General features: G+C 40.5%; 2 protein-coding genes across 3 annotated transcripts; one reads left to right on the plus strand and one right to left on the minus strand.

Annotated features, from left to right (window-relative positions):
- The first annotated feature begins 3,851 nt into the window (after positions 1 to 3,851).
- Positions 3,852 to 14,848, plus strand: LOC135466372 (ATP-dependent RNA helicase DDX51-like). Of its 2 annotated transcripts, XM_064743814.1 has the most exons (16): positions 3,852 to 3,965; positions 5,071 to 5,659; positions 6,098 to 6,248; positions 6,721 to 6,866; positions 7,359 to 7,475; positions 7,744 to 7,805; positions 8,024 to 8,132; positions 8,930 to 9,075; positions 9,867 to 9,888; positions 10,603 to 10,888; positions 11,328 to 11,407; positions 11,716 to 11,831; positions 12,155 to 12,271; positions 12,684 to 12,849; positions 14,136 to 14,270; positions 14,713 to 14,848. In XM_064743814.1, exons 1-16 carry the CDS (start codon positions 3,943 to 3,945, stop codon positions 14,734 to 14,736), a joined length of 2,289 nt encoding a protein of 762 aa, XP_064599884.1. In that variant the 5' UTR covers positions 3,852 to 3,942; the 3' UTR covers positions 14,737 to 14,848. The 2 variants fall into 2 exon arrangements, with proteins under 2 accessions (XP_064599884.1, XP_064599882.1); XM_064743812.1 differs by lacking the exon at positions 14,713 to 14,848 and having other exon boundaries at positions 14,136 to 14,373.
- Positions 14,849 to 15,312: 464 nt separating this feature from the next.
- On the minus strand, positions 15,313 to 23,798 carry LOC135468335 (transcription initiation factor TFIID subunit 8-like). Its single transcript, XM_064746530.1, is given in 8 exon segments — positions 15,313 to 15,579; positions 19,146 to 19,293; positions 22,027 to 22,091; positions 22,094 to 22,153; positions 22,367 to 22,429; positions 23,028 to 23,106; positions 23,108 to 23,127; positions 23,566 to 23,798. Coding segments are annotated over 8 exon segments (831 nt in total). The 5' UTR covers positions 23,705 to 23,798; the 3' UTR covers positions 15,313 to 15,322.
- Positions 23,799 to 25,867: the final 2,069 nt, after the last annotated feature.

The raw sequence follows: 25,867 nt of genomic DNA on the forward strand, positions 1-25,867 counted from the left end.
ATCATTGTCATCATCTTGCTTCTTTCGTTTCTTTTTTCTGCTCTTCTGTCTTTCACTGTCCCCAGCGCTGATTAAAGACAACACAGATTTGTAGACAATTCCTGAAATTCTGAATAAAGTAGACGGAAGCTCTCGCCTAACCACACCCACCTCTAGCCACTCTGGGTTTCATGGAAAGTCAGTAATATATGTATATCTAATCTTCTATCAGCAACAGTCCATGACATATACTTCAATACTGTTCTACAACAAACATGACATCAACACTTGTTGAATGTGTAGAAGAAAACCAAATGTAGGTGCATTATTTTCAGTGCCATATCTAGAAAATCCCAACCTTGTGACACTATATCTGCGCCCAAATACATTTTATAAAATGCAACTCGACATGATGCTTTCTGAGAGATTTTAAGTCTTTGAATAAGAAATTAGTATGAAAACTTATCTTTTCATTGGTAAATTATCATATATTTGTTCAGTTTACTCGTTAGTTTTACTACATTTTGAAAGGGTTTAAGAGCCCATACATCTTCCCAAACTGGCATGGCTCTAGATATAGCCCTGACCTCCACTGAACAAGGCTGTCTAACCCACTCACTTCCATAAAGATTTCATTCGAGGTCACCAGCATACATGCATCCAAACCGCCACTAAAACACCAGCACAACCCCATAATTGATTCATTAGGATGACACCATAATTGATGACACTCACCTCCTGCCAATGCTACGAGTGAAACTGATGTCAGTACCAGACTCCCCGTAATATTCCAAGTCTTCAGGATCCAACGGGTCATCCACAGAGGGCAAACTGGTTTGGATACCATTGCTCAATTTTTTTGACCCATTCTTATCAGAGTATTTCTTTAACAAAGCCTTTTTTCTTTGTTTCTCCTTCTTCAATTTCCCTTGTTTCCCAAGCTTGCTGAGCCTCTTGTTGGACAGTTTAGAAAAACTGGCCTTGGCTCTGGCTTTCACTGCTTTACGCTTCTAGATAGAGAGGAAAATAATACATATACAAACAGGGTTTTATTTTATGCACAGAATGTGAGTTACTTCATGGTATTGTTCAAAAATGACTGTCAAATTCTGCTGGTTATAATTCTATAAGCTTGAATAACTACAATTTATGTGTTATTTATTCAGGATGTCTTACAAGCATTATTATCTCTGAACATATTTTTAATAGTGAAGACATCAACTTGGAAGGTATTCAAGGAATAACCAGCTTTTCACAATGAGCACCTGATGACTCATCAGTTGGCTAACAAAAGGACAAACCAAGTCTTACAATTGCCTATTGTTCAAAATGAACTTGCCAGACAAATAACTAGATGTGGACGAGGAGAGAATGACTGTAAGTATTTGGATGTAGGTGAAACAAGCTGATAAGGTGGGTAATGTTGTGTTAGCAATATTGTTTTGAAACTATTTTATTTCTTTTAAAGGAGAATTCTGTCTAGAACTGCAGCCATGTCATCAAGCTTTTCACAATATCTGCTTCATGTTAGAAATTCAGACTATTTCAACCCCGTGTTTCTATGCCTGCTCACTGGTCCACGTGCACCTTAAGTCAGAGAGGTTGGTCAGGTGTCTGGTGAGTCGCACCGATTCTATGTTGGTTTCTTTAACCAATAAACCTGATGCCATCATATGAAAGAATATTCCAGAATTTTTGATATGATTATTTAATATAATTATTTATTCGATTAATGTTTCAGCTGTACTCAAGAATTGTTCACTTATATGATGGTGGCCAGTATTATGGTGGGAGGAAATCAGGCAGAGCCCAGGGGAACCCACCACCATCTAGAGGTTGTTGGCAGACCTTTACTCTTTTGGCCAGAGAGGAAGCCAGCATGAGATGGACGAACTCACAGCAACTACATTGATGAGAGGCACATGGGTCATTATGTTGTACTAGCCCTCTCGGCCAAACAGGCCCCTCAACATAATTAATACATCAATCTAACATATACATTACACAGATTCAAGAGACGTGCAGTGGCATACAATGGCATACAATGGGAGGAGATATGAACACAAAATGGTTAGGGCAGCTTGCCAGGAATAGCCATGCCCAGCTTTGTTTGTGGCAGAGGACTGACTGATGACCAAATCAGTCCCAAGTAAGATACGGGTTTACGAGAGTTCCGCAAGGGTTACTCGCGTACATACCGAAAGTTGGGGTTAGAAAACGCTCCATTAACCCGACGCTCATGCGTAAAGGCTGTGTACCTCCATGATTTTAACCCCAACATCCTGTATAATTGCGAGCGCTCCCCCCCCCCCCCCCCCACGGAACTCCCATGAACTCCCATGAACTCGTCATAACACATGTCTTACTATATGAAAAATCGAAGAGTTCTTAACCCATGAGTTGCACTCATTCAAATCCCAACATGATTTGGATTCAGATTTTGCACAGTAATAGCTGGTACATGCAGAAAATGTTTTAAACCCCACTCCTGTTTTTCTCTTCCCCATTACGATATACAGCATCATAACATGCATGTCTGATTTATCAGTGAATAGGCAACACTTTAGAATGTGAAAAATCGAAAAGCTCTCACTCCACATGCTGCGCTCACCAAAATCCCAACAAGAAGATTCAGATTTTGTATAGCAATAGCTGGTACAAACTAGAAAATGTTTTTAAACCCCATTTCTTTTCTTTTACACATTGTGACATATGACGTTATATATAAAAAGTCAAAGTATCCTTAATTCAGGTGTTGTGCTCACCTAAACCCCAACAAGTAGATTCAGATTTCACATGACAGCATTTAAGTGTACATCCAGACCATTAATGTAAAAACCATTTCTTTCTGTTAACCACTGGGTGCAGCAAGTAAATGAATAAACGTAAAACCCAAATACAGTCTCTTAATATAAATTATTTACACTTTATGTGTCATACATCGTCGTGTTCTTAACCCATGTGTTTCGCTTCCCTAATACATACTCAGCTTGCAGATTTCTTCTCCATTGTTTCAAATTTTTTTGGCAAAATGAAATGACAGACAGGTATATATGTATTTAATAAAGAAGATATTTTTACATTACTTGTATTTTCTCACGACCTGGGCTTTTATGCTACGCAATGTTATTATGTTACTTCGCATGTTTATGCTACCAAACCAGTCAGATAACTCCACATCTGTTCTCGAATCGAATCAGTAATTGAAAAATAATTTAAATCTGACACAGCAATAATTTAATTGTTTTGTACAGGTATCATGATAAAGCAGTTGAAAACACGACATGGCCTACTTTACACACCCAACGAACGGATAAAAAATGATCAGTTATGGGCTTCCCTCACGATGTGTACTCTCATTAGGTAATACAAAGAGGCATTCGTGGGCCTCCTTTTGACCTGCACATCATTAAAAGCAAATCTAAACCGACGTTTTCCGATGCTGATAGCACCAACTTGAATAGTTGAAGGTTTTGTTGTTGTTGTTACTACTGTATCAAGTATCTCTCCGATTTCATTACTTTCACAGCAAGCACCTGGCAGTATAACGGTCTAAGTTGACATTTAAGACATAGTAACACCCTTTAAAATATTTTGACCTGTCACGGAAATAACAGAATCGACATGGCAAAACATATTACACACGTGGTCTTACCGCTGCCATTTTCCAACACTGCCATCTGTAAATAATCTCCCAATCAGGGGGAATAACTCCTGTTAGAAGACAAGGCTCCACCAGAGGTCTTTTCTCTATCTGTATCTGCGGTTAAGAATACGTGTACAAATTTTAAGCTTCTTAGAGCAAAATGTGTTTCAAATTTTGGCTTAAGTCTGAAAACGTTTGAGTTGGGCCCTGCAATTGTGCTTGCCTTAAACACTTCCGGTCTAGCTTCGCACTCCCGTCAATGACGTCCCCAGACAAGAGGTGCCAGAGACACGAGCGTGTGGTGTAGTGGCGAGAAAATGGCGCTGTTTTCCGTGAACAGGTATAGTAGCAAGTGTAATTAATGTGTGTGACAACAGTTAAATTATCCAGAGAATATAGTTTTTCTCCCCATGTATGCCACTAGGGATGGTAGATTTGCTGTCAAATAGGGCAGAATAAACAGCTTCTTCAAGTGTTCCCAGTTGTTAGTATTGTATTACGACTACCACGTGTAGAGTTTTGCGTTACAAACAGGTGACAAATACTATCACAAGACAGGGTTGTGCCCTGCAGAGCTATAGGCCTCTCTTTCTCAGTACATACTATAATATGTACGTGGAAAACAGGTCAATGACAATTGGTGAACAGCAACCTTAGCTTTACAACTCGCCCTGGATGAAAGTATGCCTAAGTGTTACACAGTAGAGGAGTTTTGAATTACTCTGTATCATGTGAAATGTTACTGATCACATTTACTATAACATGGGTAAGGGCCTACAGGTTTAGCACGCCAGCACGGCGCAATTACCAAGAAGCCTCCCACCAGTGTGGTTGCTCTGAATCAAGTCCAGCTCAAGCTGGCCTCCTCTCCTGCCGTATGTGAGAAGGTCTGCCAGCAACATGCAGATTATTGCAGGTTTCCCTCTGGTCTATGCCCCATTTCCTCCCACCATAATGCTGGCTTCTGTCGTATAAGTGAAATATTCTTGAGTAATCAAATAAATAAATAAATATATATATATATATATATATATATATATATATAACATGGGTATCAAAACATGGAGAAAACATTTCAGAACTTGAAAAGTGTCTGAAGAAAACAGATGTCATTTGTGTCTCTGGAACACAGTGAGATAGGTGATCTATTCATAAGTCACATGATTCACTGAGACTGTCCTTACCGTTAATGCGAAAACTGCCCCCCCCCCCCCTAACTCTATTGTTGAAGATCACTTGTCATCCACACCTGTGTGGTGTGCATGTCTATATTGTACGTCCAATATGGGATGTAACTTGCCAAATTTCAAAGGTTTATCTGTCCATTACTGTTTCTTCCATCCATAAAAGTGACTGTCATTGTTTAAGTGACAAGAAATATATGACAAGAGATCAGTAAAAACAGGTGATGATTTTACTTCATTCTGGCTGATGTTCTTTTTCAGGTACTTGGGTACAGATGAGTCTGAAGGTACTTGTCAATCAGATAGAACCAATTCTATTCTACAGAAGCTGAAAGCTGATGCAGAAAGGAGAAAACGAAAAAAGGAAGTATTGTCTCCTAACAACAATGACCAGAGCTTTTCAGAAAACAATAATGTTGAAAAAGCAATTAAAAACCTAAACAAATCAAAGACACCCAAGAATTTACATTGTTTTCCATTAGAGGATACCCCAAAGAAGCTAAAAAGAACAAGAACTGAACATAGTGAATGTGATCTTAATCCATCCCCAGAAAAGGTTAAGAGAAAGCATAAAAATGATAAAAGGAAAAACAAGAAATATGATACAGATTGCACTGCTCGAAAGGATGAAGATAGTTCATTGCTGTCTGTATCTATGGAGACTGAAGGACAAACAACAGAGTTATCTGATGCTGAGGATAGACTGGAAAGTCAGGACTCTGGCAACGACACTGAAGGCACTGATTTAAGTGGGGTGGCTCCAGAGGAAAGAGATTCATCCAAAACAGGTCCTCACGAAATTGGAGGGTATACAGTGTTAGGAGACGTCAAACCAAAACATGTTGAAAAGGTAAAAATAGCTCCAACTTTTAGGACAAATTCTCTTTGATTTAAACCAGCCCAAAAGTGTTCTGTAAGATTGTATTAATTTACTTACTTAATTACTTTTCATCATTTTGTTCCTGCCCTTGTGAAAAGATATGAAATCTTCAAAGAAGTGTCTGTAATGAAGATATTTGCCATCAGTATTATAAAACAAACCTTCACAAAGGATGCAACTCAAGTCTGGAAGTTTCTCAGGTACCTGGCAAAGGGCTGTAATTTATTACAGGTGCTCCAATTTCCTCAACCCATAGACCTGACAGCTGTCATCAGGGGAATATTTGTAAATATTGTGTTAAACACCAAGTTATTGAGTTTAATATATCACTGCAGAGAAGCTGGAAACATAAGTTGATGAATCATTTCTGCCAGCCGTTTGACAGCACATTTAATTTCTGATAACTAGGTGAAGCGTGTTTTACCCGAGTGGCTGGCCAAACCTAGCATGGTGAGCGCTGATATAAACAAGGATCAGACTCCAGTTAGTCAGGTATCCGGCATCCACCAGCATATTCTAGACAAGTTACAGGAAAATGGAATTACTCACTTTTTTCCTGGTAAGGCTGAAACGGTTTTTGTACTTACATGTATCTTACATACAACAGCGCACATTTGTGTATTAGTGCATGAATTTTGTCAAAATTTAGCAAACCATGACAGGTAAAGCAAATTTGTACACAAACGTTTTTCCTAATTGGGAAGTGTGTAGCTTTTATTAGAGAGGAATTTGTGCATCCTGTAGCTCTTGTGATCATAGTGAGGATTTCTAATCCCATACTCTCCAGGCTGTATTTTTCATATCTTCACAATTGCAAGTGTACTTATTTTCAGGGATGCAATATTTTGTTGTATGTATATATCAGAATCATAAGACAATTTAGGGTGCACATGTTTTAGCAGAGACATTAGACTTGCTAATTTATATCAAGAATTTATTGAGACTGTCCACGGTGAAATATTTTTGACAGAATTTCTGTCGTTATATATCAGTAATTGGCAGTAATATCCCCTGATGTATGTTCCTTACAGTCCAGGCACAGATCATTCCTTTCATGTTATCCTGTGTGAGGTCTGGGTATCACATAGGCCCCGGGGGATACCAACCCCCAGACGTCTGCTGCTCAGCACCCACAGGTAGTGGCAAAACACTGGCTTTTGCACTTCCTATAGTACAGGTAATGAATTAATTTATAGTTATCATCTAAACTGTTCAGAAGTTGTGTGGCACTCACCATGTTAGGATTCCATTGTATACATGTGGTGCTGCGTATAGCTCCAGATAGATAGATAGGTGTGATCAACAGGGAAGTTACTCATTTGCCTGGTGCATGAAGACACAGGTAATAAATTTATACTCTGTACTGAAGTTGTCGATGTGGCAGTTTGCATTACAAGTTTGTAGTTATGAGCTTTAACATGTATAAACTCCTAAACAGTTACCTAGAGGCCTCCATGGCAGAGGTTGATAGATCTGCCAGTTGTGGGTTTCCCCCCAAACCCTGCTCGGTTTTCTTCCACCATAATGCTGGCTGCCGTCGTATGAGTGAAATATTGTGGAGTAAATGAATAAATAAACAAATAAATGAATAAATAAACAGTTACCTCGATACATCACTTAACCAAAGCACATAAATAAACATGTATGGATGTTTGTATTTTACCTTTAGGCTCTGGTGGGACGGACAGTCTGTCAGATAAGAGCACTCATTGTCTTACCTGTGCAGGATTTAGCCAGACAGGTGTTCAGAGTTTTTCACACATACTGCCAAGGAACAAATGTGAAGGTAGGAGTTTGATGGAATGAGTTGATATGTTTATGTACTTTCTGTCCAGTCCTGTTGTAAACAGATATTTTATGCGTCAATATCATGAACATCAGTATCTGGCTTTATAAAAAAAAACTTTGTATTTAGTTATGATGGGTCTGTTGCAATATTTACTCAAGCAGGGATGTAAAGCATATAGTGTGATAAACGTGACTGTGGCAATGTAGCTGCAATCTTAATACATTTGGTAAGATTTTAGTACAATTCATCAGTTGTTTGTTTTCAGGTTGGGCTAATAATTGGTCAGAAAACCTTTCAGAATGAACAACAATCTTTGGTGAAATACAGGTATGCTCAACCATTCATTATTTTTAAAGATCTTACTCATTCATGGTAAATTTACAAAAAATCATAGGTAGGTGTGGATCAACAAGGTGTATGGATGTTGTCAAGGAAAAACAAGTTGTAAATTTTTGTAATGTCTCTTCTCTGTGAACTGCTAATTATGAAACATACATGTACCTGTATAAAATATAATGTTAATGATCATTTAATTTCTGTTGAAGACACAGTGGCTACCATAGTCAGGTGGACATCATTGTAGCCACCCCAGGGCGACTTGTTGACCACATCAATAAAACAGAGGGCTTTGACCTCAGACACCTAAGGTTTCTGGTGAGTTGTCTACATCAGACAGCTAAACAGGTCTGGTCTCAAATGATATCACATTTTGCCTTGAAAAGATCTTCAGGTGTTAAGAGATTATAATCTAACTAGCTTATTCCACACCCTTGGGTTTGGGTAGGAATCCTCAAGAGAGGGTCCCAGCCTTGGCCAGGGATTTGTAGATTAACCCTGTCTAACTGTTCACAGCACTTTGGTGAGGATAAGAAGTCTAATGTTCATTGATGACCACTAGTCTTCCACCAGTATTGCACGCACATCTGTATTTCACACTTGGCAGATTTGTCACTGACTTGATTTTACCTCGTGCACTAGAAGATTTAACAGCTCATCTGTGTCATCAATTCAGGAAATGTTAGTATTCAGTGTAGGAGATAGCTTCCACAACTTGAGGTCCCACAACAACCAGTCCTTTTTGCCCTGTGGCAGGGATTACCCTAATTCCTCAGTCTTTTTGCATATGAAAATATGAAAGAGCAACTGTCAGTGCAATTTATGCATGTTTTTAATTTGATTTTGGAGACAAAACTATATTGGTTGTATTGACCAATTCCAGCACTTCAAAAAAAGATTAATTTTATTAGTCTACACAGAATAATGTTCTCAGAAATTGCTTAAATAAACACCTTGCAAAGAGGTTGAAGAATTACAGTAAACAGATTTCTGTTATTCCCTAATAGCTGTTACTTGTGTTGCAACTTGGGATAAAGTGAGAGTTGTTATTCATGGGTGTAACCAAAATATGAAGTTATACTATGTGGATAATTTGGTTTATTATATTTTGCCAGGTGATTGATGAAGCTGACAGGATGATGGCTGAGATCAAACAGGAATGGCTGACACAAGTAGAGGAGGCAGTATACACTACCAGATATGGGCATGGGCTGTACCCAGGGTACATCAGGCCCCGCCCAGGACATATTACTGTGGAGAGGTAAATTCCTTTGCCAAGCAACACTTGCTGCTAATGTTAAACTGGCTCAATGTTTCACAATGTGAGGTGACTTTACTCAGTTTTCAGAGGGCGTTTAAATGTCAGTGGTAATACTATTTAACACTGAAAGTTTGTTTTTTTTCTTCAGAATTTTTTAACAGAAAAAAATGCATTTGAAATACTGCATTTTGCAGTAATTTTTTCGCACATATTGTGGCGAGTGACATCGCATTATTCTTTGCTGAAAACAAATTATTTTTGGACCTTACTATACACAGATCTCTAGACTGCTAGATTAATGAAGTAGCCACAGGATTTAATGAGTTCCTAGGAGTCACTTGTTAGCCACTCTTTACAGGCTCTCAAGAAAAGTTTGAATGAAAACATGTAGTAAGTGAACTTAATTACAATTGAGTAAACAGTTCCATACATTGGATTAATGACCTCCAAATGGCCACTCTTGTGTGTGCTCCAGTGATATTTGCCCCATGCAATGCATTCTGCTGGCCACATTCATGATATAAATGTGAATCTTGAAGGAGTACAGAGAAATTTAATGAGATCGGGTGGAAATGTTTCTAATAAAATTGTTTTATTAGCTTTAGCTGCCCAACATTTTAGTGTAGAATCAAAAAAAATTAACATCTGACTTGAGGTATTTTAAGATAGAGTGACTGAGTGTTGATGATCATTATAATGAGAAATATTGGCATAGGTGTGACACCTCTTTGATCATTTCTGTCATAATGAATGTATACAAAACCTTACACATTTCTTTCATTTCATTTCAGTGCTGCTAAAATACAAATGCCGGTAGGTTCCAAATGTTTATCAAATGTCATTGGAAATTTGAATTTGCTCGTAACTGAGTAAATGTAGACTTGGATATCGTATAGATCTGTATACAGTTTCATGCAATTAACAATACAAGCATTAATTAATAAAACATGGACTAAAAAAGCAAAGGAATGAGGTTGAGGTAGGATCACCATTATAAGTGCCTGAAATGTACAAATGTATGACTCTGCCCGAGACCTTATGTAATGACAGTGAAAGGTATATACAGGTGAAACTATTTGAATCCGATATGTGTCAGTTCAATCCCAGCCTGAGGCAGCCTCTAGATTTGCCTGAACTTTTTCAGGTGTCTTGGCTGCAGTAAACATTAGGCAGCTGTCATCCTTCTGTCTAAGTCATCATTATTAGAGAGTGTTGGAGACTACTTTCTCACCCAGTTTGGCATAATGATACACATGTCCTCACTCTTGTTGGCCTGTATCATCTGTAGAAATGTTAATACGTCAGTTGCCAAAGGCAGCCCTGGTCCTACAGTTTCTCTACATGAAACCTGTCACTGTCGTAAGCGTGAAATGCTTATGACAGTTCACCAAACATTAAAATTCATCCTATTTTATGCAGACTATGTTAGGAACTTGCACTTGGTGGATTTCTACAGTTCCATTCACTTCAGTATGCCCTCATCATGTACATCAGACTGTTTACCTTCTTTCCTAATATGTGTTGCAGCTCCAGAAACTCTTGTTTTCTGCCACATTATCTCAGAACCCAGAGAAATTGCAGCAGTTGAAGTTGTACCAGCCAAGATTGTTTACATCTGTAGGGGGAGAGTCTCGATGCTTGGGCCCAGCTAAAATAAACACCAAGGCAGACCCAAGAGATTTGACTCCGGCTAAAGCAAAAAGCAAGACAGAATCTCGAGGTTTGACTCCAGCTAAAGTAAACTCCAAGGCAGAGTCACAAGAGTTGACTTCAGAAAAAGTAAACACCAAGGAGGTACTGGGTATGACACCAGGTATTTACAGTGACACAAAGCTGTTCAATTCATGGAATATGGACCCATTTATTTGTTTAACATTTAACATTAGGATTACAGTATACCAGTCCAGAAAAAGTTTTCAAGTCATTCCCACCAGGTGTTGTCCAGTAGTCTTCATCAATTGTTGTAGTCCTCCACGTTCTGGTGGTTAGCATTCTAGCACAGTGCAAGGACCTAGAAGCCTCTCACTAATTAGATTGCTGTGAGTTTAAGTCCAGTTCGTATGTGAGAGAGGGTCTGTTAGCAACCTGCAGATGGTCGTGGGTTTCCCTCAGGCTTTGCCCAGTTTCCTCCATACCATAATGCTGGCCGCCATCATATAAGTGAAAAATAAATCAGTTGTTGAATGAAGAAATAATTGACAGACTAGTATATTTCTATGGAATGAAATAAAACAAAAAACTTGTGGTTTTAGCACCCAAAGAAGTCTCTGGAATGGAAGATCGAACAAGGGCTGAGTTTGCTGGGAAATACACCACTCCAATAGGGCTAATGGTAAGTCAGTATGTGTACACTGGTGATAACTTGTAACACCTCGTCAGATTTTGTACAACAAAATTGCGTAAATCAGATCAAAGGGTTAATTATAAGAAGTTGTGAATTATCGACAGTACACAGTAGACAGACATGAAGACTTTGCTTGGGAAGCAGTCGCAGTGGTCTTTCTCCAACCCTACACATATCACTGATTTCCTTTTCATGAGCAGGGCATACAATCATAAACCACATCACTCTGATTTTTGGAGGTGAACAATTCCCACAACCAAAAGGGTTCATCATCTGTCTTTTCCTCAATCTTACAGGAATACTTTGTGGAATCTCCCATGCAAGAAAAGCCCCTGATGGTTTTGCACCTAATTCATAACCTTGGTTACCGTCAGGTGCTCTGCTTTACCAATTCCGTGGAGGCAACTCACAGGTAATTGTTTATACATTGATAATCAACATGGTTCAACGTGTTCTCTTTGTAATGATTGATTTGAATATTTATGTAAGATGTTATAGTGTGTATATTCCCCTGTTACCATACACGCAACGAATAGAATCACAGCTGTGGGCAAACGGTCAGTTTCTGCTGGCTCGTGGCAATGATTGACTTGCATGTTGACCCAAGCCTCCTTCACAGAATATGCATGTAATATTCATGTAACATGTGCATGTAATGAGTTGTGTTATAGAGTCAGTGAAATGATTTACAGCTCATGTACTATCAGACTTGCATCACCTAATTGTCCTCTCTAGGTTGTACCTTTTGATGAAGATGACGGGTGGGATACAGGTCAAGGAATTCTCTTCCAAACTTCATGTCTCCAAACGCAAAAGGATTCTCGAACAGTTTAAAGCAGGCAAAATAGACTTGTGAGTACAAAGTTGTCATTTGTGTTCTTAACATTAGGTGTACCAAAATAGGGTACATCAAAATGAGCATGAGCGAACTGTGAGAACTGCCATGTATATTAAGGTGGTTGCCCTTTGGTGACAAGGTCATACACGGTCTTGTGTTTAATCCCATTCTCAGGCAAGGATTTTCTAGATTCCTCCGCTTCCAATACTCTGTGCCTCCTGTCAACAGTGTATTTTTGTGTGGTCTTAAACGTAAACTTGGCCCTCTCTAGTATGACCTGAATGGTTTTCTCCAAACTCCACCACCCACAAAACAGGCTGCCATGGCATAAGTGAGAAGTCCTTGAGAATGGCATTAATGAACAGTCAAGCAAATAATTGTTATTGCTGCCATTTTTTTAGCCATCATGGGATACTGTTGTTTCAGACTGATTTGCTCAGATGCCATGGCAAGAGGCATGGATGTGGAGAATGTAAAGTATGTGATCTCATACGACTCTCCTCTCTTCATCAAGACTTACATCCACAGAGTTGGCAGGACAGCTAGGGCTGGCAAGCTGGGTACAGCCTTCACCCTGTTACAGAAGAAAGAGGTAAGCGGTCACTACCATAGCCCGAGGCATCGGTCTAAGGATTGCTTATGTATACTGAAACGAGGGGACCGCTAGCTACCCTTAGCTCCAGAGTTATGTGGACCCGATTCCTGTATAATGCTTACAAAGAGCTACTCTCTCGTTCAATTCCGATGCATGCACGTTAGATTTGTCCATATAGCATGGCAATTCTGCAAGCTAAAATATTTATGCACATTTTGCCACAATCGCTACTTGCCTTTACATCAGCATTCTCCTGTAAATCTTAGCCAGAGTTGAAAATAGGCTTGTATTTAGCACATCGTTGCGCGCTGCCATGTTTTTAAAACCTGGGTCAGCCACAGTCGGCCTTTCCGTAAGACACACCCCCATGTAACGCGGCTAGTTGTCTGTCAGAACTGACAGTCAGCTCATCAAAACATAGAGACATGAAAGGTCAACCACGCATGCACATCGAGCACCAACCCGATTTATTAGGTCACAATGTCTATATAACATGTGAGCATAAGTCACAACTGTGAATTATCTTGGATTTACCGGCTTTAATGGCTACAGAATGTGGCAAAAACTGGCAGAGGAACAGACAATGACTTGGTGAACATAATTTATTGGAGTTTTGCCCGGTAAATGCATGTATTGGTTCATTTTGCACACATTTTTCTAAGCTGTCTTTAAATACCACTATTTTAGCCTGGAACACTCCTCGGCTATGATCTGCGCCTAACCCCATATTAAAAGATCACAGCCAAGATCCTTGGCTGTCACTACCTATATAAATAGGGCTTTGAACAGACCTCATTAGGAAGATGGAGACCTGGGATCATACTGGGTCAGGTCGTACAAAAGACTTAAAAAATGGTACTTGTTGCTGTCTCACTTGGCATTCAGCACTCAGCTTTGAGAGGTTCGCGCAAGGAAACAGGATTGTCAGAATAATGTGACTGAGTGGGGTGTCATGTCAGGTGACTTTGGCATGATACTTCATTGCAGCAGCACTTTGGCAGCATGGATCCTGCCACAGGAAGACACAGTGTATGTTCACACACCTAATGATGCCCCATCACAGATGGAATGTATGGTGACAAAAGTTTATGAACCAGAATAACCTTACACTGATTCCTGAGTAGTACACCAGAACAGGATGCATGACCTGTCATCTGAGCCTAGCGAATATCAGCTAATGTTTACAGATGGAGCATGCATTAGTTACGTGCTTAAGGTCTCAATACTTTTATAGGTTTCATGTATCTTCGTTTGCCTTCTATGTCTGGCATATATTTCAAAAGGTGTTTCACTTCAAGAAAATGTTAAGAGAAGCCGGGAAATCCAGTATTAAAGAGATGAAGATATCCAAGTCTGATTTGGAACCACTGGTGCCAGAGTTCAAAGAAGCACTTCAAAAAGTACCAGAAACTTTGAAGGTAAAAGTTATAGAAATCCAAGCTGTTATTCAAGTACATTTGCATATATTCTTAATCAGTCAATATGATGCAGAAATCTGCCATTATTAGAATGTAGTTGGTATCTGTAGATAGACATTCCTCCAGTACGAATCCTGCCAATGTTCACATGCGCCTTAATGTAGTCCTTTTTTAAGCGTTATGTTGAAGTCATCTTTATATATGAATGTCTTTTTACAGGAAGTCTTTAATGAGTATAATAATATTGGCACCGTTCATATGTGTACTATGACCTCTGTGTATAATTATTTAATACCAGGTTATGTACAGGTTTTAACTCAAAATTCACATACATTGTAAGATGTACTGTACATGCTTGGTATTATTCAGTATTTATTTAAATGTTAATGCTGAGAGAGAGAAACTGCCGTGTAAATTTATTCATTCATGCTTTACTTTTCAGTCTGAACGAAGGAGAACAAAGTGATGTTTCTGTATCCAAGATTCAGGAGGTTCCAAGGTTTACCAGTTATGGCTTAGTAATGATAAAGCCAAACTACAAAATGTCAAATATGGATGTTGTCAGAAGTTGACTGTATAAAGTTGTACAAAATACCGATTTGACCTTCATAGCATTTATTCAAGCATGTTTGCATGCCTCTGTGGCTACCTCATAGCCGACAATATGCCTGTAAAAATATTTGCAATGAAATTATTTATATTAACTGCACATGATCCAAGATTTCACAATATTTATTCTCATTGAAAAAATTATTCATTTCATGGGATATACCAGTGTTGAAGATGTTTTTTCTTCACTTCTGACCACAGTAACAAATACTACAGAAACATTTATTGTCACATGAATCATTAATACATGCATTTATACAATACTGCATTTGCAGCTCTGAGTGCTCATTCTTCCCAAGTTATCACATCCATCCCAATTCACCTGTATACAAGCAGTGCACATACCTAGACAGCGGCATGATTTCACGAGGGAACTTCCACCCAATCATTCACATCCACTGTGCAGAGGAAGAGAATCCATGTGTAGCCTAGGACACTGACTATCACCTTATAGACTTCTTCCTGACCTTGGGCATTTTAACAGGTCGGAGATAAGGGTTATCAATGTCCGTATCATTAGAGTCTGCTCCCGCGTCACCTTCCACTGTTGGGGGAGGAAGAGGGGTAACTGTAGGTTCATGATTCTGTAAGTGCATCTTGGTGATCTCCTGAATGTCACTGTGTTCTAATGTATCCAGCTCCTGGTCCTTTGGAAGGAGGGCAGCTAAGTAAGGTCGTGGAGAAGGGCGGACGGCTATCACTACAACAGTAAAACAGGCCTTCACAAGCTGGACTGTCCTCAACTATAGCTCTGTCACTACACCACTAAAACAGGCCTTCACAAGCTGGACTGTCCTCAACTACAGCTCTGTCACTACAACACTAAAACAGGCCTTCACAAGCTGGACTGTCCTCAACTATAGCTCTGTCACTACAACACTACAACACTAAAACAGGCCTTCACAAGCTGGACTGTCCTCAACTATAGCTCTGTCACTACAACACTAAAACAGGCCTTCACAAGCTGGACTGTCCTCAACTACAGCCCTGTCACTACACCACTAAAACAGGCCTTCACAAGCTGGACTGTCCTCAACTACAGCTCTGTCACTACAACACTAAAACAGGCCTTCACAAGCTGGACTGTCCTCAACCACAGCTCTGTCACTACAACACTAAAACAGACCTTCACAAGCTGGACTGTCCTCAACGACAGCTCTGTCACTACACCACTAAAACAGGCCTTCACAAGCTGGACTGTCCTCAACTACAGCTCTGTCACTACAACCCTTAAACAGGCCTTCACAAGCTGGACTGTCCTCAACGACAGCTCTGTCACTACACCACTAAAACAGGCCTTCACAAGCTGGACTGTCCTCAACTACAGCTCTGTCACTACAACACTAAAACAGGCCTTCACAAGCTGGACTGTCCTCAACCACAGCTCTGTCACTACAACACTAAAACAGACCTTCACAAGCTGGACTGTCCTCAACGACAGCTCTGTCACTACACCACTAAAACAGGCCTTCACAAGCTGGACTGTCCTAAACTACAGCTCTGTCACTACAACACCACTAAAACAGACCTTCACAAGCTGCACTGTCCTCAACTACAGCTCTGTCACTACACCACTAAAACAGGCCTCCACAAGCTGGACTGTCCTCAACTACAGCTCTGTCACTACAACACTAAAACAGGCCTTCACAAGCTGGACTGTCCTCAACTACAGCTCTGTCACTACACCACTAAAACAGGCCTTCACAAGCTTGACTGTCCTCAACTACAGCTCTGTCACTACACCACTAAAACAGGCCTTCACAAGCTTGACTGTCCTCAACTACAGCTCTGTCACTACACCACTCAAACAGACCTTCTCACAAGCTGGACTGTCCTCAACTACAGCTCTGTCACTACAACACTAAAACAGGCCTTCTCACAAGCTGGACGGTCCTCAACTACAGCTCTGTCAATACAACACTAAACAGGCCTTCACAAGCTGGACTGTCCTCAACTACAGCTCTGTCACTACACCACTAAAACAGGCCTTCACAGGCTGGACTGTCCTCAACTACAGCACTCAAACAGACCTTCTCACAAGCTGGACGGTCCTCAACAACAGCTCTGTCACTACACCACTAAAACAGGCCTTCACAAGCTTGACTGTCCTCAGCTACAGTTCTGTCACTACAACACTAAAACAGGCCTTCACAAGCTTGACTGTCCTCAACTACAGCTCTGTCACTACACCACTAAAACAGGCCTTCACAAGCTGAACTGTCCTCAACTACAGCTCTGTCACTACACCACTAAAACAGGCCTTCACAAGCTGGACTGTCCTCAACTACAGCTCTGTCACTACAACACTAAAACAGGCCTTCACAAGCTGGACTGTCCTCAACTATAGCTCTGTCACTACAACACTAAAACACACCTTCACAAGCTGGACTGTCCTCAACTATAGCTCTGTCACTACAACACTAAAACAGGCCTTCACAAACTGGAATGTCCTCAACTACAGCTTTGTCACTACAACACTTAAACAGGCCTTCACAAGCTGGACTGTCCTCAACTATAGCTCTGTCACTACACCACTAAAACAGGCCTTCACAAGCTGGACTGTCCTCAACTATAGCTCTGTCACTACAACACTAAAACAGGCCTTCACAAGCTGGACTGTCCTCAACTACAGCCCTGTCACTACACCACTAAAACAGGCCTTCACAAGCTGGACTGTCCTCAACTACAGCTCTGTCACTACAACACTTAAACAGGCCTTCACAAGCTGGACTGTCCTCAACTATAGCTCTGTCACTACACCACTAAAACAGGCCTTCACAAGCTGGACGGTCCTTAACTACAGCTCTGTCAATACACCACTAAAACAGGCCTTCACAAGCTGGACTGTCAACTACAGATCTGTCAACAACACCACTAAAACAGAACTTCACAAGCTGGACTGTCCTCAACTACAGCTCTGTCACTACAACACTAAAACAGGCCTTCACAAGCTGGACTGTCCTCAACTACAGCTCTGTCACTACAACACTAAAACAGGCCTTCACAAGCTGGACTGTCCTCAACTACAGCTCTGTCACTACACCACTAAAACAGGCCTTCACAAGCTTGACTGTCCTCAACTACAGCTCTGTCACTACACCACTAAAACAGGCCTTCACAAGCTGGACTGTCCTCAACAACAGCTCTGTCACTACAACACTAAAACAGGCCTTCACAAGCTGGACTGTCAACTACAGCTCTGTCACTACAACACTCAAACAGACCTTCTCACAAGCTGGACGGTCCTCAACTACAGCTCTGTCAATACAACACTAAAACAGGCCTTCACAAGCTGGACTGTCCTCAACTACAGCTCTGTCACTACACCACTAAAACAGGCCTTCACAGGCTGGACTGTCCTCAACTACAGCACTCAAACAGACCTTCTCACAAGCTGGACGGTCCTCAACAACAGCTCTGTCACTACACCACTAAAACAGGCCTTCACAAGCTTGACTGTCCTCAACTACAGTTCTGTCACTACAACACTAAAACAGGCCTTCACAAGCTTGACTGTCCTCAACTACAGCTCTGTCACTACACCACTAAAACAGGCCTTCACAAGCTGGACTGTCCTCAACTACAGCTCTGTCACTACACCACTAAAACAGGCCTTCACAAGCTGGACTGTCCTCAACTATAGCTCTGTCACTACAACACTAAAACACACCTTCACAAGCTGGACTGTCCTCAACTATAGCTCTGTCACTACAACACTAAAACAGGCCTTCACAAACTGGACTGTCCTCAACTATAGCTCTGTTACTACACCACTAAAACAGACCTTGTCACAAGCTGGACTCTGCTTTCTGAGCTGTAAAATTTCACAGCAAATAACTGCTGATATAATATTCGATTCTTGATATTTTTATGGTGCAGCTCCAGTTTCCTTCAAGCATGAACCAGATTGTCATCATACATAAAGTGAAAAATTCTTAAATATGGCATTAAATACCAAGAAAATATATAAATATATTCTGGAAAACAAAATTAATTTAGAGGGCTTTGTTGGCCGTTTAAAGAAGTTGTTTGTAGCCCCACGAAGAATGAATGTATACTGTATTAAGTTTTTCAGGCCTAAATTGAACTTCAAAATTAAAGTCAAGATAGGAAAATTCTGAATCTGCAATGCTACAAGGTTACATGTCTTTTGTCAAGTAAGTTTTTAGCTGTGTCCTCGACATTAGATGAGCCTCAACTCCAGATTCTAAAAGTTCGTGCTCAGACTACCACCACCACAGGTGCACTGGACATGGATATACTCACATGGATATAAGGACACGTCATCTTTACACAGACTCTGTGTTTCCCCGGTTTTAGCAATAAACCGTGTCAAGGCTCTCTCTACATCTCTCTTTTGTGAGGCTGCCTTCTCTCTGATAATCTGGTATTCATTCACTGGCTGTTTGTGGGTCTGAAACAGGCGTGAAAGTGGTAAAGGTATTCAACTTTTGCTCTAATATAGCCCACAGCCAGTATCACCCATTAAACTGAATGTCTGACAAAGCAAAGAAACAGGCTCTATGAAATGTGTACTGGTGAACTGTAATAATGCTTTGTACAGCTACTTGTAGCAAACATTTTTGCCTTGTTAACATACCCTACATCTGAGAAGATGCAGACATGCTCAAGAACATAAGCTATGCGCAGGTAATAAAAAAAAAACACTTTTAATTCGTCTTATTTATTTGATTGTTGTTTTACTCCTGTTCTCGAGAATAGTTTCACTTATACGATGGTGGCCAGCATCCACACGATACTGGCAGACTTTCTCACATATGACTGAAGAGGAAGCCAGCATAAGCTGGACAGCGACAACAATGGTGAGAGGCTCATAGGTCAATGTGCTACACTAGCATGCTAACCACCAGGCCACATAGGCCCCCTAGGCTTGAAATCTGACTTACCAGGGGCCTGATATGGGTGCATATGTGTGTCAGGAAATCTGACCAACCAGAGGTCTGATATAGGTGCATGCTGTATGTGGGTGTCTGGAATCTGATCTACCAGAGGTTTGATATAGGTGTGTGTGGGAATCTGACCTACAAGAGGCCTGATATGGGTGTGTGTGGGAATCTGACCTACAAGAGGCCTGATATAGGTGAGTGTGGTAATCTCACTCACCTACAAGAGGCTTTGATATAGGTATGTGTGGGAATCTAACCTACCAGAGGCCTGATATAGGTGTGTGTGGTAATCTCACCTACCAGAGGCTTGATATAGGTATGTGTGGGAATCTGACCTACCAGAGCCTCAATATAGGTATGTTTGTGGGAATCTGACCTACCAGAGGCTTGATACAGGTGTACGTGGGAATCTGACCTACCAGAGGCCTGATATAGGTGTGTGTGGGAATCTGACCTACAAGAGGCCTGATATAGGTGAGTGTGGTAATCTCACCTACCAGAGGCTTTGATATAGGTATGTGTGGGAATCTAACCTATCAGAGGCCTGATATAGGTGTGTGTGGTAATCTCACCTACCAGAGGCTTGATATAGGTATGTGTGGGAATCTGACCTACCAGAGCCTTGATATAGGTATGTTTGTGGGAATCTGACCTACCAGAGGCTTGATACAGGTGTACGTGGGAATCTGACCTACCAGAGGCCTGATATAGGTGTGTGTGGGAATCTGACCTACAAGAGGCCTGATATAGGTGAGTGTGTTAATCTCACCTACCAGAGGCTTTGATATAGGTGTGTGTGGGAATCTGACCTACAAGAGGCCTGATATAGGTGTGTGTGGTAATCTCACCAACCAGAGGTTTGATATAGGTATGTGTGGTAATCTCACCTACCAGAGACTTTGATATAGGTGTACGTGGGAATCTAACCTACCAGAGGCCTGATATAGGTGTGTGTGGGAATCTGACCTACCAGAGGCCTGATATAGGTGTGTGTGTGGGAATCTGACCTACCAGAGGCCTGATATAGGTGTATGTGTGGGAATCCTGACCTACCAGAGGCCTGATATAGGTGTGTGTGAGAATCTTATCTATCAGAGGCCTGATATCAAAGTTTGCACAAGGTTGAACCCAGATCGTTTGAGCTATATGTAACCATAAAGCGAAATTCTTAAATTTGCAAACTTATTTATTTCCTCAAAATGGCTGTTGAGGTGGTGGAAATCCCCGAGTGTACTAGTACTGCAGCAAAGTCCCCTGCTAATACATACGCCCGCCATTATACAGGTCCAGGGGAATCCTCAAATAGCGCAACAATGGCTAACTAGGGAGGTGGGGGAGCACAGCATGAACAGTGATCAGAGGCATCAGGAAACCACTACTAAACGTATCTGTCATGCATATGCTGTGAATCACATTGTTTTCAAGGCTACACCACCATGTGTTCTATTCCTGAGTATTTTGGGATTTTTTGATGAATTTTGTAGTGTGGGTAATATCCAACTTTGGTTTATGAAGCCATCACCACCTCTGATAAAATGGTTTTGCCCTCAGGGTGAAATGATACAACCCCTGACATAAGTGGATGTCAACAATAACCATTCCATGGAAAGTTGTAGACTAGTGAAGGTTTAAATTCAGTTCAAATTAATTGTCACCTTTCTCCGCTTACTGCTAGCCCACAATACATGACTGATGGATGCCGCAAGCTAGCATGCATTGTGTTCCTGACCTACCAGAGGATTGATATAGGTATATGTGGAAATCTGACCTACCAGAGGCCTGATATAGGTGTATGTGTGGGAATCTGACCTACCAGAGGCCTGATATAGGTGTATGTGTGGGAATCTGACCTACCAGAGGCCTGATACAGGTGTGTATGGGAATCTGACCTACCAGAGGCCTCATATAGGTGTGTGTGTGGGAACCTGACCTACCAGGGACCTGGTATTAGTGAGAGTGTCCAGGAATCTGACATACGAGGCCCGATATACATATGTGCCTTGGAATCTAAAATACTATAGGTGTGTTAGTATGGAAACCCGACCTACCAGAGGCTTGATATAGGTGTGTGTGGGAATCTGATCTACCAGAGACCGGATATATAGGTAGATGTGTGAGTTAAAATTTGACAGACCCTGGTGTGATCAAGTCCTGGCATAAGTGTACACATAAGTGTAAGAGGCTTGGCATCTGACATACAGATATACATTCATGCAGCTGTGGGAGACCAGAAATCTGACCTACAGAGTCCTAATGTATGTGTGGGAGTCTGGAAATGCTGGAAGATGATCAGGTATGTGTGATGATGAGATTTCTTCTCCCCAACCTGCAGGGTTTTAGGATTGCCACAGGTGGAAGCATGAACAGCTGAAAATGCAAAAAAAAGTCACATTAACAAGTATAGGTAACAAACTTGGAGCAAGTCTTGCTCCTTAGCTCCTTGTTAAGTATCTGACAAAACATGACAGATCTGTCATATGTACATATACGTGACCTCTAATAACATCTGTTCATTGTATTAGTGCTAACAAGTAATCAACATATTTAGCTGATATACAGAACATTGTATAATGTACTCACGTGGCAGAAAGACACTTTTGTTAGCCCTTTTAGCATGTGCAGCTATACCATCAATATTAATTCCTGAAATACAAAGTTGAAACAAATGGTGTGCACACAAAAACTTGTCATCATTCATATACATGTAGCAAAATGCAAGTTTCACAAGGCAAATGAAGAGATGCCATGACACCAACCAATTTATTTCACAGGTTTACTTACCTGCCTAAAACAAAAGTTCATCATGTGCTACTTAATTGGTTTAGTATAATACTATTACCCATCACTAAATCAAAAACAGCCTTGCACATGTTTGGTACAGAGCAGATAAGGTTAGCAACTCGAATTCATCATTAAAACTGAAGATTACATGAGCCTGCAATTTGACCAGAGTAAACAGTAAGCATGGTGTGTCAACAAAAGTATAAATCTTACTAAATAAAAGTGAGTTCAATCTTTTGGGCCTGGGTACTATAGAGATGATGGTGAACTAAGTTTCAGGTTTAATACAAACCATACATGTTCATAATGCGTTTGCCAGAGAAGTTAACTCTGTAATATTTTGATATGTGTGACTGTTGTCCTTTTAAATCTTTCTTCTAAACAATATATTTTTTTTTTGAGAAATGAAAAAGATCTTTACTCTGGATAGGGTAAATCATGAATTAAAAGCCTACCATACCCATATCAATAAGTGCCAGCACAACATCACTCAGCATCACACCTGTTCTCCCAGACAACTCGCTGTAACACCTTGAAGAAGCGCCCAGCCTCTGTCAGAACTAAACGCAGGTTTATTGTTAATCATAAGCACCAAAATATAATTACTGTCAACTGGATGTCACAAACATATTGAAAACATAATCACACTAGCCAACCCAATGACTTGTGGTCTGGTGAAAGTTGATTTTAGGGTGTAACTTTCCAGAGCTATGTTATACTTACTTCATTGAGAACATTTAAATACTAGTAAGCTACGTTTCCATTACTTCAAGTCTGCTCAATCCTGGGATACAATATGTTGCGCTGAAAACAAGGGCGAGCTTCATATCCCTGTCATATTGTATCCCAGCTTAACCATTTCACAAATGCCAACATGACCATCACACTGGTTCTAAAAAAAAAAAACACCAGAAGCCTAATATAGGATAAGAATGCATCCATGAAATGTTGGCTGTCACTAAATGTAGGCTAACTTCAGAAAAAAAAATAAAACCTACAACTCTGAAGAGCTTCTGTCAACGTCTCCAGCACCGAGTCGTCCGCCGCTCCAAATCCTACTTCGGAACACAGCGCACCTACGGCCACCTTCAGTGCCTTTCGACGGCTTGCAAAGTAGTTGTTGGTTTCTGTTGCCATTGTAAATTATTCAGGCACTACTGAAACAGCGTTGCAACTAAAATCAGTTTCAAAACAAGCTTAGAGGCTACAGTTGTCTTCGTCCACGAGTATGGTGTTGTTGTTGCTTCGCAGGTAATTTACTGTAGGCGCCATCTACCGGAAACATGCAATACTACACAATACTTATTCCCCTTGTTCATGTCCCAGTCTTCGCACATGCGCACCCGAGATTATAGCAGCTTTTGACCCCATGGGTTCAAGGTACTCAGAAATAATCTAACATATAGGCCTATATTACAAACAGTTTTAATATATAAACGTTTTCATCGATTTAATAACTTTTTCATCAATTTATTAGTTTCCCTCCTGGTAACGGACAGGAATAAGTCTCCGCACATTTTCTTTTCATAGTGTTTCAATGCTGTGCATTGAAATTTGCTGCATTGTTTTACCGTGACATACAAATCACGTTCGAATTTCCATGTGTTTCGTCTTCATTTTTCGACAAAAATGTCAGCTTTTATCCCATTTTGTCTGTATCACGATAATTTGAAGTACGTATTTTGACATTATATCATTTCACCTGAAAACTCTTTGTAAAATTGGATAAAATATAGGCCTATCGGCCGATACTGTCAATCATGCAGAGAAAACTCAACTTCGTGTCGTTAATTCGAATTTCCGGTTATTAGATTTCACCATAAATGGTCATTTTTTTGGTAATCATAAAACAACATGCCGCCAATATATATATATATATATATATATTATACCGGTGGAGTTTTAAACAAGGACGACATTCCCGTCGGATGGGAGTTGGATTTGCTTATACCGGTACTTCATTTCAGTGCACGAACGTTTATTAACCCTACCAAGATGGTACGCCATAGAATGCTGCCCTTGCAAATGTCCTCGTGAACCAGCGGTGGTTCACGGGTTATATGGACAAACATTGACTGGAAGCTGACGTTCGGCGGAGGCGTGTATTCACATTAGGTAATGCCCTTCAGTTAGCTATACAAATTTGTTATATCAGTGGGGTTGCGCATGCGCACCTGTGTCGACCAGCAGTGCTTTTCGAGAAATATAGGAATGTAGTGTTTACTAACGTCTAACTTGCTAAGAAACCATTTATGGCGCTCTAAATTGACACATGTGCACATTCAGTTAAGTATTTCCCCGATCTTATTTTTCTAAACTGTAGATTGTTAGCTGTGCGGAAATGAGAGTTTATGGCACTCAAACTAATTTTGGATATTTTTCAAAAAGGCTTGAGAAAGAATTTTTTCAGTTTCAATCATCATTTTAACAAAAATTGAGCTCCGGGTCCGACAATCCGTCCAGCACCCGGTAAAAGGCACAAACCAATGCCACCTGCAAAACATAATTTTATCGCACGATGTACGCTAGAAAAAGTGAAGAAATAAAAAACGTTTTACAGCTCAATAAATACCGCTGTTCTTTACATACTATGTTTTCCGATACTATAGTCCAATAAATGTGATATAAATGCTCATGTAGAGGCACAAATATGATCTTACTACATCTTTGTTGTACGTAGAATTTGGAGTTGACGTTTTTTACTCAAAGTTAGTGCGCATGATGGAATCCCTATCCAGGCAGTTAACTCTAAGCCCCGATAGCGGACGCCTGTGAAGCGTGGTATCGTACGTTGAACATCAAAGGCTACCTGGCCGCGGTAGTTGAAAGGCACAGCGGGTATGTCTGGCCGGCTCGCTGAGCTGAGTGGGTGAGTTGTTCCTCCCTCCATATATACCTATATCCCATCACCGCATGACTCCTATGCACAGCACCTGACAGCACTCTCATAATATGGCATCCTCGTGGACTGGAGAAAAATAATTAAATGATTGCCAGTTTCCTAATCAACATAGCATCATCTACATAATGGTATAAGTAATTGTCCAATACATTATGAAGAAAAACAGCTGTGTGTTGGTACATTCGCGGTTTGTTCCAACAAACTGTTAAGTATGTTTCTCGATATCGAATTCCAGCTCGATTTAAGTCTAGTTTATGCCATGTCTCAGTTTCCTGTTATGTAGCCAAAAGCATGGAATTATTGAAGTCAGAGCCATTAATTTTATCATTGATCATTACTCGTAAACTTCAAAGGCAACAATGTTTCCAAGGCAACTAGACCGCAAACCATCTTCACCA

The sequence above is a fragment of the Liolophura sinensis genome, chromosome 6 (assembly GCF_032854445.1).
Source record: "Liolophura sinensis isolate JHLJ2023 chromosome 6, CUHK_Ljap_v2, whole genome shotgun sequence".
NCBI lineage: Eukaryota > Metazoa > Mollusca > Polyplacophora > Chitonida > Chitonidae > Liolophura > Liolophura sinensis.

Bases quoted from the DNA above. Each gene is read 5' to 3' on its own strand.
- LOC135466372 (XM_064743812.1), top strand. From the start codon at position 3,943: ATGGCGCTGTTTTCCGTGAACAG. The intron at 7,806-8,023 runs GTATGCTCAACC...TTTCTGTTGAAG, and splicing joins CAATCTTTGGTGAAATACAG to ACACAGTGGCTACCATAGTC. The intron at 10,889-11,327 runs GTATTTACAGTG...TTGTGGTTTTAG, and splicing joins GGTACTGGGTATGACACCAG to CACCCAAAGAAGTCTCTGGA.